Consider the following 21,526-nt stretch of genomic DNA (forward strand, 5'->3'; position numbering starts at 1 on the left):
ACTGTACAACAGTAGAAGGTTTTGAGTTGGTAAAGACCACGGAAAAGCAATGAAATGATCTAAAGAAATGGTCAATACAGAGAAAAACACCTGTATTTATTCCTCTACATGAGATGTTACATGACTGGGGGAAAAGTCCTTTTACACAGATGCAACTTTCTCTGCCATGACTGCACAGAGACCTGGGAGCTGTGAGGACTTGCACAATACAACATTTCTTTGACACTCCAGGGTTTATATTTGTTGGAAGGTGTACTTGAAACAAGGAATTCATAAAAAAAATAAATTAGGAATATTCCCCACCATAAGGCAAAATTAGGTTATATTTTGACCACCCCCCCTTCTGCGCACAAATGTGTTTGACATTCACCCACCTATCACACGGGAGCTCCCAGGCCCTGTCTTACCAGCCAAAATCAACAGCAAGTGCAATCGAGCAGTCACTGTGTTCTTACGGACATCTCCTAAGACTTAATGATGATAAAAAAAAAAAAAAAAAATTACAATGCAGATGGGCATAAGATTCTAAATGAAATAAATACTAGTCAAGCACATTATATGTGAGACAGCATTGAGACATATCAGTAGTATTTACTTTTCACAAATAAGGTTACATTTTGTGCTACAGACATTTTTTTTTTTTTTGCCAAAAGTCCTAAGGAATATCAGATCTCTTAGAATCTGAAATCATAATGTTAGAGTGTTCTACGATTGATCGGCATGACCTGTTTAAACATTCTCAGTTTTCAGTGATGCGATCTTTAATAAACACTGGAGACCATGGCCAAAGATGCTGCTGAGAACACAGTTTGGTTCTAGCACTGTGAGGTCAGTAGTGCACACACGGTCTCTCAGGCTTTCACAGGGACTCACAGCATACAAACACATTATAAATAACATCGGAGAGACTTTACATCAGCAGTACCTTTTGCGTTTGCACGCAACTAAAATACAACAGTGCACCAGTTTTCTTAAGAACATATAAAAATGTGGAGAGAAGCTTAAGACAGTGATTTGATAGCTTAAATGAAACAAACCATTTACAATTTGCACATGAAGGAGGTATTGTATGGTGAGCAGAAAAGAAGTGAAGGGAAGTACTGATTAAAAATGAACAAATAGTGTTCTACAGTAACAGGAGACTATCTGGGAGAAAGTCAAAATAGGCAACAAAATGTCCCAGTGATTTACATACAGTAGCATTGCTTTGGAGGTCAGAAAGTACATTGGTACATCATTCATTTAAGAACAGCAAAACAGAAGCCTTTGATTTCCTTCCAACCAAGAAAGATGCAAGTACAAAAAAAAAAAAAAAAAAAAAAAAAAATCAAATCAAAATCAAAATGCAATATATACAGTGTTCCATCTTAAAAAGTTATTTTATATACACAGTAGTTATACTTGGCCAGGGATTAAGTGCCCTGAGGGGAAAACAACATTGGATGTGCTGTGAGAATATAAAAATTTCAACATAAAAACAAACTATCATTCAGATTACTGGAATTAGTTTACGCATTTAAAAAATGGCTAAAAAAATACATCACACATAATTAGATTTGATCACTTTCTTCCCTCCAATTTCGGTACAGTGTAAGTAATGATTGCTGCAGAGGAGAACTGAGGTACTCAGCCTTGTATGCCAACTGATCTGATTACTTGTAACAGATGAGGTTCAGTTTTCACGGCAGGTATGCTCTGAAACTCTGCGGGTCAAACAGGAGACAGAGTGTCCGCTGCAACGCTCAAGGGCAAGAAGTAACAAGTCATGGGCAAGCCAATCAGAAACTACTGCCAGGCAACAATCTACATCAAATCCTCCTCTGTGATGAAACGTATTGTTGAGAATTTTACTTTGCTGAGGCTTAAGTGTTTTGGCTTCAACAGACCAAAAACTAAAAGCCCGTGGATCAGTAAGCACACCTGAGGTTTAAAACAACTTATGGTAAGAGCTCTGGGCATGTGGTCAAAAGGCTGAATGTTTGGCTTGGTGCCAAAATGCTCCAGTAGTTTGAAGGTCTTAACTCTGGAAGTGCATGGGTCTGAAAACAAATTGCTTAAAGACCTAGGTCAGCATTTACAGCAACTGTCTCAAACTGCATTGTACATGCCTACATGGTAACCGGCATACACAAAAAACAAAACAAAACAAATAAAACACACTATTGCAGCAGAACTAGATAAAAGATTTTTTGCCTTGACGGATTTCGGAGCAGTTTGCTATGTGCCTGCATGCTGTAGGCATGCCACAGAGGAACTTACATAATACCCACACAAATTACCATATTTTATCACAAGAACTACTGGTTTAAATAAGACGGTAAGTAATGAGTTTAACCCTCTCCCAGCTTAAATCCTACAAAGTGAAGAAAAAAAAATGTTACTGGTTATATTTTGAGCAAATGTCATAAAAAAAGACTGAGGAAAAGTCAGAAAATGTTTTTTTTTTAAATGTTTACATGTTAATTACATATCCTGTTATTAATTGCATAAAAGTATACAGGACATTTCTGCCAGGGAGAGAAACGTGGTCACTGTCAGGGAGTCTGCAGTCTTGTTAGTGGGATATGTAGAGAGGAAAAGGGGACAGCCAGGGCAGGAATAGTTGAGGACAAGACAGGAAAGGTGTTCTTGGTAGTTTGGCTGGGTAAGCGAGGTAGGGTTTGTCAAAAATCAGGTGGCTTCAAAACTGGCAGGAGTGTCTAGGGAGTCAAATTTTACAAATTGCCATGTTCTACTCTTTCCTCTTAGTGTGTGCGTTCTTTGAGGAGGGCCCTGCCTGTTACTCTCAGTGTCCTACAGCCGGAGACAGGGGCCCTCGTTAAGTGCTCTTTCTCAGTGCCATGCTGACTTAGCTCAGACTTTAATGTCCTCTTGCACACTGAGCTGGGACAGCGTCTTTTTGATGCGCAGGGCCGTCAGGCGGGCAGCTCCGTTGGCATACCAACACTCCCTCATGATCTTTCCCATAACCCGCAGGGCCTGGAAAGAGCAGGAGGAGAATGGCAATTAATATTACACAATCTTAATCAAGCTGATGCTAAAAATATAGCAGTGCAGGTATAGCCATCAGAAGTCATGTCGCAATTTGTCTCTGATTTGTTAGCATTTTTGAAACTTCCAGATTAAAAAAATAAAAAAAAAATATATATATATATAAAACTGTGAGAGAAATGAACAATGCAACTGGTGTATTAAAAAAAAAAAATCAACTACAATTGGTAAGACCTAAGTAGTTAGCCATCCATGTGATGACACATCACAATTTTGCTAACCAGGTATTTATTCTGCTCAGCTAGAATGATTATACTCATAATTTTATCAAGCAAAACTGGCACCAAAGTATCAAAGTGCTGTCCTTGTAATAACATTAACTGCAAAGACAGGCTTGCATTTTGAACATCAGCAGTGAGACTTGGAAGGCTCATGGATCTTTTGCCACACATTGTTCCAGAATTTAAAAGACAAAAGCAGCAAGATGACAGATACATGTTGCTTAGAAAAATACTTTGGATAGTACACACTGTATTTGAATAAATAATTGAAACAAGTGCACTACTACATTTACACACAAATGTTTTCATTTTCAGCAATACACCACATTTTCATACCTCGTAGCTCTGCCACCAATTTGGGACATTGGGTCGAAGCTTTTGGTCACAAACCACCTTTCTCATCTCCTCTATGGAGGGGTCAGAAGGTACCAGGTCATAGTAGGGCAGCTGGTATTCTTCATGGACGCCTGATAGCACAGTGCAAAGTCAAGGTCAGATCAGTGCTGTGTTCCCAGTTGCTTCCAATGAGAAAGAAAACATTACAGAGTAAGTGAGCAGAGTGAAACACAATAGTCTGACCTCCACTGTTACAGCGGCGAGCGATCTCCCAGTAGACCAGCCCCAGAGCGTAGATATCTGCACATTTAAATGAGTCAAAGTGCCTCATGTTGATAGTCTCGTCCAGGACCTCCGGGGCCATGTACCTGTGAGGTGTAAAAACAATTTGTAACAATGTACGGCATTCAAAGATATTCAAGGTGAGGACTGGAAACAATCTGTGAGAAAGAAAGGTCGACTAAAGGCCAGGAACTGTCTGCCTGCGTGCAGGTGTGTATGTTTACACTCACCTCTTGGTGCCCACCCTCTGATTGGGGGCGATGTCGATGGTGTCTGTGGCAGACTCATGGCGGACAGCCAAGCCAAGGTCAGCGATTGCACATGTACAGTTTTTCTTCACTAGGATGTTCTTGGACTTGAGATCTCGGTGAGCAATGCCTGGCTTTCCTACAAACAGATGCACATGACAGTCATTTGTGAATTTTAGATTCTGTTCACAGGTTTAATGATTTATACATCTGTGTCAATTCAACACTTCCAAGCTCAAGTTTATTTAGAGCCAAGAATCACTGTTTACAGTCTCAAGAGGCCAAAAAGTTTTCAACAAACAAAACAACATGACACCCCCTGACACTGCCCCACCCAAATAAAATCCACAGATAACTGGGCAATAGGATAGGGAACAAATCTTGCGAAGGGTAACAGAGAGATGGGGCCTCTTCCTGGGCAGGCAGGAGTGCAATAGATATCGACCAAATACTTTTAATTAATTAGGTGATTAGACCGAATCAGAACAGAAAATTAAATTACACTACATTACAAAATGTAGTGTCAAACATCAAATTAATGTTGTTAAAAAAAGAAGAAACAAATGTGTTGTGCAACTCCCTTGCTTGGAAGAGCCAGTGTAAAAGTTCAATTCCATTCAGTAACCTTAATCCACACTCTGATGGCAGAGGTTGAACTCATACAACAAACAAGAAATTAGAAAAATAAAACCTTACACACAGGGACTCTGCAGTTTGCACAACTAAAAGCAGAACAAAGACTTCAGTCAAACAAAAATGAACTTTCTCTTGCCTGACATGAATTATGATGAGAGGATCAAATTATATTTTTCTGAAAATGTATTCTCTAGGGACAAAGAATCTCTGAGAAGTTTTTCTGAAATTAAATGTTATTTCTGTAACTGGATGTCCTTGAGATTCAAGCTGGTATCTGCAATTTAGAAAATGTATGATTTCTACAGTTATTTGGCTTAAAAAACAGACAGCACTCCGTTCTTCATCAAGTGAATCAACCCCAACCTTCCTTCAGATTTTTTTCTCCATAATGGATAGAAAGGCAGCCAAACATCAAATGGATATAAATCAGCAACAGGCTTCTGTTAGCCTGTGGGCAGCCCAGTCTCCATTTCTCATGAAACCAGTTTCAATTTGCTGGTAATTACTGTTTTTTAAATTAAAATACTGTTGACAAATAAAACCTTGCAGGCTGTAGTCAAGTTATTCATCTATAAAGTGTTTCATCACATTTTACAAAGAATGAGCCTACCTGGATCTGACTCACTGACAGCCAATTACAGAAAACAATTACATAACAAAATAAAACACAAAGAAACAAAACCTGGCAGAAGACACAAAAGAAAATGTTGGAGACCACCCAGTGCCACCCAGTTTTAGACTCCACAATGCATTCAAGAAAAAACTCCATTAATGTCTAGTAAAAATTTGACCCAAAGTTCAAATAAAATTTTATTAAAATTAATAAATTTTGCTGTAGGCCAATCAATAGAAGCTGTAGGTCCTCAAGTACCTTAATAAAAATGTAGGCTGATGGTTTATTTCTCCTTTCCGATACTGAAATGTAATCCATGTGACTAGAGCGTTTTCAATATGACTATCAATCAATCAATAAATAAATAACTTGTTTTGAAATTTATATTTCATTAAATCTAGAATGAGGGCTACTGATGAAAAGTCAGAGAGAGACAGGGGGCAGAGGATATCAATTTAGATTTGAGAAGAAAGACAAATACCCCTTGGCTCAAGTGAACTGTTGTTTGTAGAAGCTCAGGAAAACCTTCGAGTTGGTGAAATTTGAAAATTGGATTGTGATAGCACTTCCAAATACTTTTATGTAAATAACATGCTTTAAAATACTGTTACATTTCACCAGACATAGTTTGATCGTCCCTTTTCCTTCAACACGTTCAGTATTTATTTTCTGTTTTGGATCGCCTCAGATGATAACTTGCAGCTGTAAAGTTCTATAGTGGAGCAGATCTGCTCATACATGGAGGGCTTTTTTGCATTTTATGACTAACACTACCACCACCAGTTTTCTGCATGCAAGGCCTTGTGTCTGTCAGCTGGTGGAGGAGGTAACATGTAAAACAGGTTTTCAAAGTGCAATTATACATCCCCCATAGCACTTTAAATGACTAAGACAAGAACTGCTGACAAAAAGTCTTCTCACTGGAGACAGTTCACACCTACTTTGGGATGATAAGAATCACACTGGGATGATAGAGGGAAAAAAATGGAGCCCTACTTACTTTTTGGAAATTAGTTCTTGCCAAAACCAAGCTATCTCTTTGACTGTATTCCAACCTCTAAGAACATTCAAAATAAAAAATGTGCAAGACTGTCTGGATTCAAAGTGATATGACGTAACTAAAAGTGTTTCAAATACTCGATACTTTATACTTTTTGTCTTCCAGCTGGGAGCACTGCCTTCTCTGAATTCATGTCTCTTTTAAGAAAAGAGAACTAAAGCTTCATACACATACAGATACAAACAATGTAATTCATTTTTCTCAAATGCACTTCTGGATAAATGCCCATACACAAAAACACACACTACCTTGAGTGCCTAAAATCTCCATGTGCAAATGTGCCAAGCCACTGGCTGCTGACAGTGCAAGTTTGATCATGCCCTCGATGGTGACAGAGTAGCGGTTCAGGTAGTCAAACAGGGAGCCATGCTCGTGGTAGTCTGACACCAGCCACAGCTGAGTCCATGTGCCATTATCTTAGCAAGAGACAGAAATGGAGAGCGAGAGAAGAAATGATGGGCAGAACAATTAACTTGAGGAAGACAAGCTGATAAAACACAAACAAGGAAACCTTGATGTTTTTTAATTACTCATCCATTCTTTCATCTGCAAAGTGACATGTGTTGTGATGTTGCAGGTGTCTACCTTTGTTGTCGGCAGCTATGAAGCCCAGGATGTTCTCATGTCGGAGCATGATGGTCTGGTATATTTCTGCCTCACGGAACCACGAGCGTTCCTCTCTGGATGAGAATATCTTCACTGCCACATCCCCTCCCCTCCAGCGACCCCGCCACACTTCGCCAAAACGCCCCTTACCAATGATCTCCTGCAGGACGATAGTCCTGGCCACAGTCCGCTGTACGAACAGAGGCAGGCCTACTCAGAAAGAAAAAGAGCAAAGAGCAGTCATCAACAGTCCAATAACGTAACTTTAATCCAAAGATACCAAAACCACAGTAAACAGTAAACTGTGAGTGTTGTTACATTGTGCTGCTGTGTACTGACCAGAGCCTGAGCCAGATGTGGACAGATCGTAAATGAGGTCCTGCAGAGTCTTGTCCCTGGCCAGGTAGAGGTGGTCACATGAGGGATCCTCCACCTCCAGCCGCTGCCTGTGGCTGTATACCCTCTGATGGTACTGAAACAGGAACATGCCCACCAACAGCAGCAAACACAGCAGAAACACCGGCCCCGCAATCACAGCCACAAGTTCCACTGGCCCCCATGTCCCAGCTGAGCCGTAACCTTCCAAAAGGAGAGAAATCATATGCAACTGTCATTCAGTGCAAGACACTGACTCCTCTCCCTCGATATGAAGCGCTTCATGTTGCTGGGTCATGTTAGTGTGCTGCTAGGCAGACAAATAGAAAATGTTGTGAACTTTTTCTGAAGTAAACAACTGAATGGAATGGCATACAACCAGCACTTGTATAAAAATATACTTTGGACCAGCTAAAAGGCTTCTGGTGTCATGAGTTACATAACACTGAAGTTGCAGATATGACTTTTGTTTTTCTGCATTTGTTCTGTATATAATAATGAATAACCGTTAATGTGCATAGTGTGTAATACTCCATAGTTCTTCTCACCAGAGGGTACTTTAAGGTCAATGCTGTTGCAGAAATCAGTGTAACAGCAGTGGATGTTGAGTAGCCCCTCTGCACTGAGGCAGTAAAATGGCTGTCCAGGTGGTTCAAGTTTGTCCCGTGTGATGCAAACGCGGATGTGCTGCTCTTGGCCATCAATGAAGGAAGTGGAGGCCATGCAGGCCCCATCGGTCTCACACTGGGAGCCAGACTTTTCACACTGGACCGTGGTGCAGTTACACCATAGAGCTGCAGAGACAGAGGAGACAAGAGATGTAATTCGATATAAGCAGTGGCATGAGATATCAAAGAGCAAGCAAATATATTACCAAGCTACTGTATCTTCCTTTAATCTGTACAAGAAGTTACACTTCATGTCCAGTAGAGAGCGATAACAGACAGCAAAGAGATTGTAGCTCTGCCAGAAGCATACAATAAGACCTAACGTTTGCATAATGTTGTATGCTTTAAACCTACAATGTGCAGTCTTACATTTAGCCTACATTTTTATGGGAAAAAACTGCTGTTAGTCAGTTAGGAACTTCCATAACTGTCTGATAACCCCCCTAGTTTGCGACTCTAAACTTTGTGATGAATAAAAAAGATGGCGTGAGGGAGTGGTAAGGAGTCAGTCGTTAAATTTTTGGGAAATGCCCCTCAGTTTGCTAACTGATAAGACTGGAGAAATTCAAGGGTTAAGCAGAATCCCTGAAATTGTTCCAGATTTGGAAAAATATTTGCCATCAACTGGACTAATGTCCTGCAAAGAGGGAATAATGAGGTATAGACAGAGACAGAGGAAGGTATATATACATTTAAGGGGTGAGAAAGGGTGTATTCAATCTATATAGGCTTTGCCAACTCTTGATGGTGGGTGTGGGGTACGGTGCTGAGGGCTTCAGGCATCTGGGCGGAGAGGTTATCTGAGGCCATACAGGAACAGTCTTAAATGTACAAAGTGTACACTGGGACTTCTGCTGAAATGTGGAGAAAATGTCATCAAGTAACAGACAGGGTGTGAAGGTGTGGAATTCCACAAATTGTGAAAAAGCCCTGCTCTATATTCATCATTAAATGACCTCAATTTCCACATTTCAGCTTGTGTTGTGTTCCTACCTCACTCAGGGAGGAAAAGCCCCAACGGATGTGGAGGGCATTGACTTGATGTTTTAGTTCACACACATAAAAACATTTCCTGTGGATTTAAAAAAAAAAAAAAAAACATTTCTACATATGAACTAGTCTACATCTAGTTGAGGTTACATCTAGATCAAAATAAGGGACACAAACGTCACCTATTCGGGTCCTGACAGGAGGAACAGAGTTCTGTGCAGTCAATTCATTATTTTTTAATTTTTTTTTACACATTTAATATACTGGTTAGTGTAATTAAGTGTTCAAGTGTCACTTCAGATGAGCTTAACTCCAGCTTCATCTACGTCAAACAGGGAGGATGTAGATGTGTTATGACATCTCTGCGGTACTGACTCACACACAGCCAACACCTACTGGGCTGGTGCTGATCGACAAAAGATTGATAGACATATAGAAGAAAAGCAAGCTAGAATAGAAATTAGGAACACAGCTGCTGACTAAACTTAACAGAAGACGGAACTATCAGCCTTTCTTAAAAAAAAAAAAAAAAAAAAACATAGCTAACTAAAAACTGCACCTCACAATTCATTCACTTGGCTCACTTTTCTGAAGCCACCAAACAGACTTTAGAGAAGTGGGTTATAAATTAGGGATGGAAAAAACAAACACTGGAATGCAGCCAGGATACTGAGCACTGTATATTTGAAGCAGCAACAAGAAAGAGAGAAAATGTTTCAGACCGATGACCTCCAAAACAAAGTATTCTTGTGCTATGCAGAATCACTGGCCTACTAATCAAATTACTATCAGAGGAAATCTTTCATTACATTTGTTCACAGAGAAAATCATTATCGCACACTATTTTTAAAGGGCTCCCGTGCAATGAGAGTAGCATTTCTCAATATTATGGTATAATTTAACAAAGAACCTGTTAATGTAAAGTTACCCATCTTAATGCACCTGCCACCACTGTGGACATTGGCGTAATGGAAAAATTCTTCTGGCTGTCAGCAGAATCAAATTAATTTACAATTCCCATGTACTCATTTAACTGATGTCAAATACGGACACATTTTAATGAAAGCTCTGATTGAATGGATTATTTACTCCCCAAACCTAAAAATACTGATACATAGTACAAGGCAAAGTTATAAGAAGGTGGGGCTTTCATTACTTCAAGATTTGTTCCAGTTAACCATCAATAATGTATTCTCTGTACAGTAAAGATTTGAATCAGAACAGAGCAAGAGGACAGCAGCATGCCTTTCACTTAACATATCATTAGTATATTGGCACTTATCAATATTGGCTTTCCAAAGTCATACCTGTATTGTTCCAGCATTATTTTTTGCTGACTATATTTGGCTGATTGTGGAAATGCCATTTTAATGATCTTGTTTTTTTCCAGGAGCATGTCACATAATGCAACTGTCACATCAGCAACAGAAGATTATCTTAAGATAGGCCTGCCTAAAAAGCTTGCTATACAATTCTCCCAAAAATGCATATCAGCATTGGCATTGATGTCATCCATTATGGGTGGGAAGATATCGGATATCGTTACCCACTCCCTAACCCTCAGCTTCAGCTTTGTCAAAGGGTGTAGCTTTTGTTTTATCATTTTCCAGAAATAGAATGACAGAGAGGCAAAAGCCACTGGTAAAGGAGCAGTGAGGACTTGGTGATGTTACAGATATTGTCAGGTAACATACGACAATATGCTGCATTTAAGGATGCAGTTTGCATGGTTTGTAACCTATATCATATTTTTACCCACAGCCGATAACTGTTGATTCATGACAGAAGAATGTTACATCCATTAAAACACTGTTACATTAAATACCAAGCCACAAATCCCTGTTGATGTGAATTTAGACCTTTCCAATAAATGTCTAATAAAACATGAATACATAACACTGAGCAAAGTGAGTGGTTCACAGCTCAAAACCAGTCTCTATCTCTCTTACAGAAAAAAAAAAAAAAGAAGAAGAAAAAGAAAGAAAGAAAGAAAAGAAAAGAAACAGGCTATCACTGAGAGATGTGGGGGCACAGTGGAAACTAGCAAACACATCCCACAACATTAACAAAGTGATAGCAACTACTGTGCATGCCAATCTCATGTTTGTTCCACACCCAAGTAAGCCTAAGATTATGGCCAGATTGTATCACTCAACTCAACTTTATTTATATAGCACCTTCCACACAAACATGCAGCCCAAAGTGTCTCACCTTGCAAGATTAAAATAAAAAATAAAGAAAGGGATAAATATATATATATATATATATATGAAAACCAATGATTAAACTGAAAAACCGAGGCTACAACATTACTCAACAATAAAGCCAGATGGAAAAGAGAGGTCTTTAATTTCCCTTTAAAAATGCCAAGCGAGCTTGCCGTTCTGATATGCAGGGGCAGTGTGTTTCCACAGGTTAGGGGCATAAAAACAAAAGGCAGCCTCACCTGTGCTGTTATGGGACACATAAGGGACATTTATGGAGACACATGTATGCAGGAGCTAGGTCGTTTAAGGCTATATAAACAAGGAAATTAACTTTTTTAAAAAAAATCATTTCTAAAAGACATAACCAGTGCAGGGTCTCAGGCAGTGGGGTAATGTGATCAATTTTCTTATCTTTGATTTAGTCCGGACTCTGGCCGCTGCATTCTGGACTAGACAGCCGAAGAAATGCACAGTGGTAAAGAAAGACGCACATCTTTCGACCCCACACGTATCTACCATCAACATCCAACTAATGGCAGATAAGTTAGCAGGCTGCCAGAGTTCAGGTGGTGTGTTTGGCTTAGCTTAGCTCCGAGGCTAAACCTGACAGTGTTTACAGCTGAGGCATGCACTTAGTTGACAGTTCGTGTTAGCCAAGCAAACACTGTAGTTGACCCGGGTGGGCAGTGCGGTGCTGGCTGGGCGGCTGAAGACAGCTGCTGGCATTGGTTTAAGTTATATTTTACGATAGCTACCGCCAAATAATACCCCTATGTTTGCGAATGAACGATGACCTGATTTCTAAGAGGGGGGTCAACTCGATTTGTTTGTCGTCCGGCTAGCTAGCCGAGCTAATGCTAGCTATAAATTCGTGCGCCATGTTGACAGCGATGCTGAGCGATTATCAGCTAGAAAAAAACATCAAACAAAGCAAATACTCACCGTCACAAGTTGTGTACAAGACAGCCTGGACAACTAGCGTGAACCAAATTCGTAGGCTAGCCATGGTCAATGAATTCGCAGGGCATCGCATTAAACCATGTAGCCGTGCTGGATGTGGCCAGGCGTGATGGTGACAGCCAGCCGTCCACACTGCAGACAGTCAATGTTAACTAACATGCTCCGCCAGCAGCAGGCAGCAGCACACAGACACACAGAGCTGGGCAGCACAGGAGGGACTTAACCACCCATACTCACTAACTTCAACAGCATGGAGAAAATGATCAGATAAATAAATGGGAGAACCAGGATATTGCAGACTGAAGGCCTTGATTTGAGAGAAAGGAGGAAAGACAAAAATGCTTGAAACTGATGGTAGGCCATACTCAGGTCAAATGAGGTTACCCAAGGATGCCCTTTTCCTCTCTGCTTATCTGCTGTTCCCCAAAACTCAATTGGCCTCTCTTTGCTTTGATGTCAGGATCAGAATCAGAAATACTTTACTGATCCCTCGACAGGAAAATTGGGCCAGCTGTAGTTGCTCAAATTCTCAAAAGAAGAATTAAATGATGAGAAATAGAAATTTATGAATATGCACATCAATCCTACATGTGCATTGATTGTGGCTGTAAAAAAGTATGGATATTATGTGCATTAGTCCCTACAAAATATTACAACGATAAATACTGAAATAAGAAATTGAGCATATGTAAAAAAAAAAAAAAAAAAAAAAAGAAAGAAAGAAAGAAAGAAAGAAAAAAAGAGATATACACCATATATGTACAGGGAAATTGCACTGAATTGTTTTCAAGTCTTGCAGTCAGGTCATGACTTTATTTGCAAACACGTATTTGCTTTTACTCATCTGGCCTGATGCACCTTTACTGAGTTTGGCCTTGATGACTTTTTGATTTAGGGTCGTCTTTGCTGCTCTCTGGTGGAACACATATGGTCATATCCCCAAATTCACTGTGGACATAAACCGAAGCAAATGTAGGGAAAGACTGCACAGAGTCTGAATACATCCTTCCCTTCACTTTTGCTTCATATACCACATCATCTCATTTCAATTAAGATGATACATGAGCAGGGATTATTGTCCCTGTAGCAGCTTGTCCTCTAATGGTCCTCAGTCGTTGGACACAAATGAACAAACAGATCATCATTCACCAGCTTATAGTCTTTATTTGTAATTCTATCAGAGGTTAATGTGTACACTCATAGAGTTAATAAATTCAGGGTACAGTATAAGTGATAATATTGGCAATATTGGAACGTGGCAATCAAAGGTGATCTATACAATTAAAAAAGGAGATCCACAAATAGATATATGCTATAGATACATGTTAGCAAAAAAAAAAAAAAACAAACAAACAAACAAACAAACAAACAAAAAACTGATTACATATTTACATATTTAATATAACTTTGCTGTAAAGTGGCTACATATATACAAAAATAACTTAGACCACTAGAGAAAATACTAAGAAAAATACATGTAATATAATGATACAAAGTCTTCAGACATATCTATTTACAAGACATCTTTATGTATTGTTGATGGACACTCAGGTATGCACGTGTGCCAGTCTGTTTGTGCTCTCTGTGAATGATGAGGTAGATACCATGAATGCTGGCTCTAGCGCCTGTGTAATTGCATTGGTAAAGAAGTGCAGCATGCATTGTATCATAATATTGGCATTTAAAGTTTTTGGTCTTATCAACTTTGGGTATATTTACATAAATTTAAATGTTTGCCTTGTAAATAGAGATGTTCCATTTTTTTCTTACCCATCCTAACTCAAAATACTAGTGTGTCCCAATATTCACAAACACTAGAAAATGTAAGTAGTTTAACAGTTTCACCTTCAAAATACTTTCACATTACATGTTGGTCCTGATGATTAGTTCTTGTTTGAAGAGCTCTGTCATTCATTTTTGAAGGGACAAAAAGTCCACTACAGTCCACTTTTTAACTTATTTTGGCAAAACTTTAACTTTTTTCCATTCACAGTAAATGGTGAGCCTGACTTTTTGTAATAATTTCAAACCCTGAGTTAAATACACTACAGTTAAAATAGTTTTATTACAAGAGAGAAGAGAGAACAATTTCTTGTTCTCTCTTGTTGTATTCATGCTGGTTTCATCTATTGCATAGTGGCTAAACAATCCCATTGCCTCAGTTACCGCAGAGGAACTCTTTGGCCTCTCAAAGCATAATTGGCAATGAAGCGTGATCTGTGCTTTCAGTATGTGTTGTTAAAATACATGGGCAGTTTTGAAAGTGTTATTTTTTCTCCTTCTTTTTCTCCTTTTCTTTTTTCTCTTTGTCTGTCTTTTCTTTATCAGACTTCTTTTTCTCCTTCTTTTTCTCCTCCCTGGCCTCCTTGTACTTCCACTTCGGTGGTTCCAGGTAGCCCTTCTGCTTCTTCTTCTTCTTTTCTTTCTTTGGCGTGGGCTCTCCAGACTTGGTGACATTGATCTTGGGGATACAGCCAGAGGGAAACACGCTGTTCCTCCGTGTCATACTGCGGGGAATGAATGTGGTAACCTTGGCAGAGGCCAGTGATAGGATACTGCCCCGCCGCTCTGGCTCAGCACAGCAGACCATGGTAGGAGACTCTGAGGAGTGGATGGAGGAGCAGATGTGGGATAGTGAGCTAGTGCTGTGGCTCACTGAGCTCTCCTCTAACTCCTTCTCTGAGTGTTTCTTGGCCAGCTCCTGCACAGCCAGGCGGCGCTTCCCTATCTCAGGAGGGCTAGTGGGGCAGAGTGGACGGCACCCAGTTGCTATCAGTGGACTGTGGATGCTGGTGGTCATGCGCACCATGTGGTCCAAGACCCCGTTGTCCTGGGGGTCACGAGGAAAGCTGAAGCCAAAGGTGTTTTTGATTCGCTGGGTGATTTTTGCCCCAGCACTTTTGTCAGCTGTGGCCTTGGCTACTCTCTCCTTGAGCTCGGGCCACTCAGGGATGTAACTCTCACAGAATTGCACAGCTTTTCGACGCAATGTAAGGCGTCGGAGCCGGTATATGGTGTCATAGCGGCCTGTTTTCAGTGCCCAATCCTGAGCACATTTACTACGTGTAGAGTCTACTGCATGTATGTCAGCCCCTGGAAAGAGAGAAGGTAGAGGAAATAAATATATTACATAATAGCAATACTAATAACAATGCTTTGATTTTTGCTATGTGGATATTTAAGGCAGAGGGCTTGTTACTGGCCTAGAGGGGCACTATGATATGAATAGACTTTTGTGTTTTACATTGCAGTCAGTATATTGGCACAGGTGTGTCAACATGGCAGCATGACAGCAGTACTGATGAGCACAGAACACAGGAGAATAATTATGTGCAGACTAAAATAGACCTGCAAATAGCTAATCTACTACTAGCCCTCAAGACTAGTAAGTCACAGATTACTGCAGGGTGTCTTAAGAGATGATAATGTCCTCAGAGTGATCCCTTTAACTGGTCTGGCGTCACTAGCACATACACTCAAGAGGAGCGTGAGCTGGCTTCAAATACGGACAGATAAACCAGCGAGGGTTCAGCTATTCCTACTACCTGTGCTATAGCTGTTCATTTTACCCGATTTAGAGCAGCAAGAGGTCTCGTTAATGAGCTAATCTAAGTATGTCTCATGAAGATCTAATAATATCTGCTCATGGATCTGTGCAACGCTGCCAAGTGTCAAAGGTCCAGCACAAGTGGATGAATAAAATAGAATAGTTTTGGGCCTTTGAACACCAGCCGTCCTGGGTACGAAAGTGTTCTGAAGGAGATTTGCAGTGATTTGAATGATATTTGCTTGATTGAATAAGCATTACCGAATTCATGCATATAACCCAAAAAATATATGCTATGTAGTTTGATACTTATGAAAAGTTTTGAGAAAAGACTGAGAAGCCAACTTAATTGAGAAGTTTAGGTTGTTGGTTTTCCTATACTATCTATCTATCTATCTATCTATCTATGTTTGTTTGTTTCTTTCTTTTTCTCTTTTTGGATATTGCTTTGGTGTCAGAAATCACATAAATATGATTTCTCGGGAAATAGCTCATATATATCATAAAATGACAGAAATGAAGGACTAAAAAGTTGTCTCAGACCCCAATTACTATGCCAACTATGCAACAAGAGAAACACCTGCCGTATTAATTACACTCAGTTCAAACTGTTAAACACGGAAATATCTACCTCATATTCAAAGCATATACAATGTGCAACACAGAAAGGAGTGACTCATTGAAAATAGTTTGTCCCAGAGAGTTCAGAGATGGGCCTGGCTCTTACATACCAGCCATGACAAGCGCAGCCACTGTGTCATTGCGGCCTGTCATAGCAGCTTTGATGAGGGCTGTGAAACCACGGCAATCCCTTATTTCAGTGTCTATACCAGGAAAGTAGTTTAGGAGATACATGACAGTGCTGGCATGGCCTAGAAAGTAACAAAGAAAGTGGAGATGGACATTAGTGGAAGTTGAACAACATTTGAGAGCTGGTAATGTTGTTTGGAAAATCCCTTCCTTTTCACCTGACTTGACAGAATATATATTGCTTGGAATTGGTTGTGTCTTGATCAAAGCAAAACTTTACTATCTTCCTCTTTTTGAAGTGCTACTAGTCTTTATATAGTTCTTATACACCATGTCATATTTGCTACCATCTAATTACACCATAAATGCAGGTTCTGCAACAAGGATGCTGTACTTAAACTTTGCTGAGTCTATTCAGTATCAAATCAATCAAGTTATTACTATATTAATTGTATTTCTTCAGCAGCATTATAAATGATGAAAATAGAAATCAACTGCTTAATGTAAGCTTTCATGGACATGTTCAATATATCTACTGGATAGGACTTGCCTGCTTGGGAGGCAATCATCAGTGCAGTGTTGCCTTCATTGTCCTGGTGATTTATGTCTAGATAGGGACAGTTGTGGAGGCCATACACAATGTCCAAAAAGCCTTTGCAGCAAGCCACCATCAAGCCATTCTGTTGGTAAAGGATAATGGGAAAAGGTAAGGATAATTCACATCAAAAGTATATTAAAAAAAATTCTGAGTAGGATAGAAATTATTTACATTATGACTGAGACCCTTACCCAGCCATTGATGTCCAACTCCATGGCCTCCTCTTTTGTGACTCCCCTCTCCAGAATCTTCCGGAGGGAGAGGGGTTCGTTACGAGCACATGCATCATATAGTTTTGATGCTGGACACCCATTTGCTATCTCCCGCTGATAGTCTGGGAGCACCGAGTCATCAGAGAGGATACTGTCTGAATCAGAGTCACTCCCTGATAGAGATACTTCAGATGCATCCTCATCAGGACCTGAGCCGAGGTGGGGGTCCTCGACCGCTGCAGCCATCTTCCAGCTCCAAGTGATCCAACAGCAGAACAGGTGAGATGTTGCTGCACCTTCTCGCTACATCTGCAACGAAAACAGAAACTAGTCAGACAGGAGCTACTGTTGTCTATAGCAACAATGATATAACAGGAAGACTCGAGATAAGGAAACTCTGAAAGGATGATTTTTTATTTCCCCACTGGTCAGCTCTCCATAACAATAGATAATGTCAAATTAGAAAAATTGTTGATGCAAGTTTTTGATAGGAGACTGGAACAAAAGCATGCATCATGTTGCATGTGGTTTCAGAACAACAATGAATGCATCATGATGCATCAGATCATCACATCTGTCACAAACTTATATTTGACAAGGGCAAACAGGATCATGAGTTTGTTTCCATGTGTCATGGAGTGGGTGTGGCTGAATGCACTCAGCGTGCCTTTTTCTGTTGAGTAACTGGATCAGCGTCTGAAAGCTGTGCTGAACATAAGGCTAAATGAGGAACAACCCACCTCAGAATAACTTAAGTCACATGTGGCCCTCATGAACACATGTTTTGGCTCCCAGCCCTTCACTCAGAAGCCAATCAGACCAGTGAGCTAATGACACTGTTTTGTTTTTTTTTTCCCTGTTTGTTTTTTATTTTGTTTTTAGACCTGTTAACAATGTGTAATAATGTGTAATAATCACTTGCAGCATAGATCAGATTTGCATGTGCTACACAGAATGTTAAAACACTTTCTAAGGTGAAAAACAAAGGCATTTTTGAGTGCACATATCATTTTTGAGTACTTTCATATCATCAGCCAAAGGTGGAAGCACAGTTCATTTTCATGAGGCTATCATCACTCTCTGTGAGCCAAAAAAAGTAATATCGAACACAGAGGCAGAACAGTACGCTCCATCTCACATACCACTGTGAAGCAATTTATAAGTACCACTACAGACACACGTACACATACATACACAAACGATATACACTCACCATAATGGTAAACCAACAGCTTTGAAGAAATAAGAATGTATCCAGGTGTAGGTTTATGTATATCACTCTTTAACTTCTCACCAACAACTTCCCTCTTCCTTCAGCACTTCTACTGCAGCTTGAGAGTAGATGAGAGGTCAGGGTTTCTCCCCAGGCCTGAATATAGAAGTACTCTACCCATCTCTATGCCACATATTGTCATGATGACATAAAACTTAGAGGAGGAGTCTTCACACAGACGTCGTGTGTTCAGCCACTGTGCTCAGCCAGCTCATCCCACTTACAACAGCTTTAGGTAGAGGATTACTACCATGGCCATTTTCATCTTTCTGCAGGTCACCGGTGGGGTCTGCATTACCTTCCTTTTTTTACAGTTTGGTTATTTGAGTACAGAAGACAGAATCATGAATTGCCATATCATAGTTTTTCCTGCTTTATTTTTACCTGGGTATTTGTTTAGGAATATAATTAGCTTCCCCTGGTTGTCAGACTCCTGCTAAACTGAGTGTAATGCATTTCAGACCTACAGCATAGGAGCATTTAACCATTATAGGAAGTTGTGTCTGGAAAATGTGCAATCTCTTAGGATGGGCATATTTGAGAAAGGTCATAACATGGAAAATAAAATCAGCAGTAGAGTCATAACAAGCACACTTGATAGCACTTTCCGTTAAAAACACTGAACCCACATCTTTGTGTGTTCTGTAGGCACTTGACAGAGACTAGAAGGTAACTATCAAATCTCATCAGAGGTGACCACTGCACTCTAAACAGAAGGTGCCTGTCTGGGAGAGACTTTCTAACTACAAAAGAACAGCTGAAACAAGTATAGAAATAAAAATTTTAAAAAAGTGCATTGACAATTTAAACAGATTATGCTGAATGGCAAAAGCTGGCAAGGCTGAGTAATGACATTTTACCACAACATGAGGATCTGCTACACAGTTCACCAGCTCAAATCTCAAACTTGGCTGTTCATAATCTAATAAAGTGAGATTGTCTGATTAATTCAACTGAATTGCACTGTTTCTTGGCTTTTGGCTTTTCTTAGTTTCTAGATTTTTTTTTTTTTGTCAGATAAAGTTAAGCTGGACACAGCAGAGATGCACCAGAGAGAAGTGGGGGTGGGGGCTGGTGCAAGGGTTGGTGAAAAAGAAGAAGACATGGTTTAGGTAGGTTTCACAGAGGAAGAAGACAAATGAGAATGCATAAATCATATGGTAGGCAGTAACATGTGGCTACCCTAAAAAAAAAAAAGCCAGCTGAAATAGAAAAAAAAATGACAGCAAAAGTTAGTTATATAATTATGATAATAATCATGCACTTTAGGATTTTATAGACAGGATACAGTAGTTCTTTCACTTTGCCAGAATTCAAATAATGTGTTTTGGGAACTATTTTGAGTTGGTTTGGTTGGCTGAGTTGGTTAAAGCTTCTGTTTCTGGAATGGTCACAGGCTGAAGTTAGTGTGTGGGACGTGACCGGACCTGTCAGGGGGCAAATTGACCCCCTCTTACCCAGAAGGGCCTGAAGAGTTCACTGCAGATGAACAGCTGGCCTCTTCTGCCCAGGGGAGACTTGGACACCAAAGGGATCTGGTGCAAAACATGGATTCTCTGCTCGTGTCCATCTGTAGGAAATCAAGCAGAATGGTAGAGATCTTTTTCTGAAATTAGAAACTTGTGCTGTATCTTAAAAGAAAATTCAAGCATTAGTGCATGTGACGGAGATGTGGCAAGGATGTTTTTCTGAGGTTAGAGGAATGAGACACGGTTTAGGGTGAAGTAAAGAAAAAGGACACCACGTGAGGACAAGCACAAGAGAGGAGGAGAGGAGCAGAATGCAGAATGAAGACTCTGGCAAAAGTGCAAGGCAGGACTGACCAGCTTCTGGGCTCCATGGTTGACAGGATGACTCTCATTAGTTCAAGACGCCAACCCTGCGTAAGTGAAATAATGTTATTTTATGCTAAATAGCTGGCAAACACAACCCACAGTTACTCCCTCTACTAGACAGTTGTTATATTCAGGGAGAGATGCTGACAATGTGTGAAAATGTGTTTTGTATTGTATTCCAATGTGTTATTACAGTGTTGTATTATAATGTATTACACATTGCTTCACAAAATAATATTCAGTAGCAGAGTCTAAAACATGGATTGTGGGAGATCAGGCTAAAAGCTGGCCTATTCATGCTATAACCTCTGTATGTATTTTGTTGGCTTTAGCATGTTGGTTTTAGGGAGGTTTTACCTGCTGTGGTGAGTAAGATGAAATTAAAATTAGTTGTTTTTATGTGACATTAACATGGTTCTTTGCACTTAGACTATGCTGAACATCATGTGAATCTGGAATGAATGATTTCAAAGTATACAAACAGTAAAATAAAGCTACTGCTGATGCTGAGTGAATGGGAGGTGTAGGTTCAACCTCTACATATTTCAGATTTTGTGCAGGATCATGCTCATTTGGTTAAACATAATGTGTTGAGTCAATTTACATTTATTTATCTATGAATAATTTGAAAATGTCACACAGCCCATCCATTTTGCTTAATCACTTACTAAATTTTTCCATTGTTTATGTGTCAATGATCAGAAAATCAAACCCCGCTTTCCAGTTTCCCATAGTGTTTAGACTAATCTAAGTGTTCACTTGAATACTAGATGAAAAGAGTTATGAAAAGAGTTATTCCTTAGTATCAGACCGCTCGGGTCCAGAAAGTGATCCTCTGCCATACCCTCCTGATCAGTTTAAGCCACTAAGAGAAATTCCACAGATAAGATAAGAGACCACTTAAGCTGAGGCAAAAATAGGAAAGGGAAAAAAGTGGATGGGGTGGTGAAATAGAGTGGGAAAGTGGTGTAATTAGTATCTCAATCACCTTCTCTGTTTCATGTCAGTGCTTACTTACACTCAATACATAACATATAAAAACAGACGAAAATACAAAT

At 39.8% G+C, this 21,526-nt stretch overlaps 2 protein-coding genes across 2 annotated transcripts; both read right to left on the minus strand.

Moving 5' to 3' along the window:
• Positions 1-75: 75 nt before the first annotated feature.
• On the minus strand, positions 76-12,388 carry LOC115358922 (activin receptor type-1B-like). Its single transcript, XM_030051067.1, has 9 exons — positions 12,236-12,388; positions 7,977-8,222; positions 7,393-7,632; positions 7,033-7,263; positions 6,696-6,863; positions 4,121-4,277; positions 3,852-3,976; positions 3,609-3,739; positions 76-2,979 (listed from the first exon to the last, which is right to left on the minus strand). The coding sequence occupies exons 1-9, from the start codon at positions 12,324-12,326 to the stop codon at positions 2,854-2,856; spliced, it is 1,515 nt and encodes a 504-aa protein (XP_029906927.1). The 5' UTR covers positions 12,327-12,388; the 3' UTR covers positions 76-2,853.
• Positions 12,389-14,519: 2,131 nt separating this feature from the next.
• ankrd33ab (ankyrin repeat domain 33Ab) lies at positions 14,520-17,606 on the minus strand. The gene is made up of 4 exons (XM_030052254.1): positions 17,340-17,606; positions 17,101-17,230; positions 16,532-16,672; positions 14,520-15,346 (listed from the first exon to the last, which is right to left on the minus strand). Exons 1-4 carry the CDS (start codon positions 17,604-17,606, stop codon positions 14,520-14,522), a joined length of 1,365 nt encoding a protein of 454 aa, XP_029908114.1.
• Positions 17,607-21,526: the final 3,920 nt, after the last annotated feature.

Source organism: Myripristis murdjan, chromosome 5 (assembly GCF_902150065.1).
Source record: "Myripristis murdjan chromosome 5, fMyrMur1.1, whole genome shotgun sequence".
Lineage (NCBI taxonomy): Eukaryota > Metazoa > Chordata > Actinopteri > Holocentriformes > Holocentridae > Myripristis > Myripristis murdjan.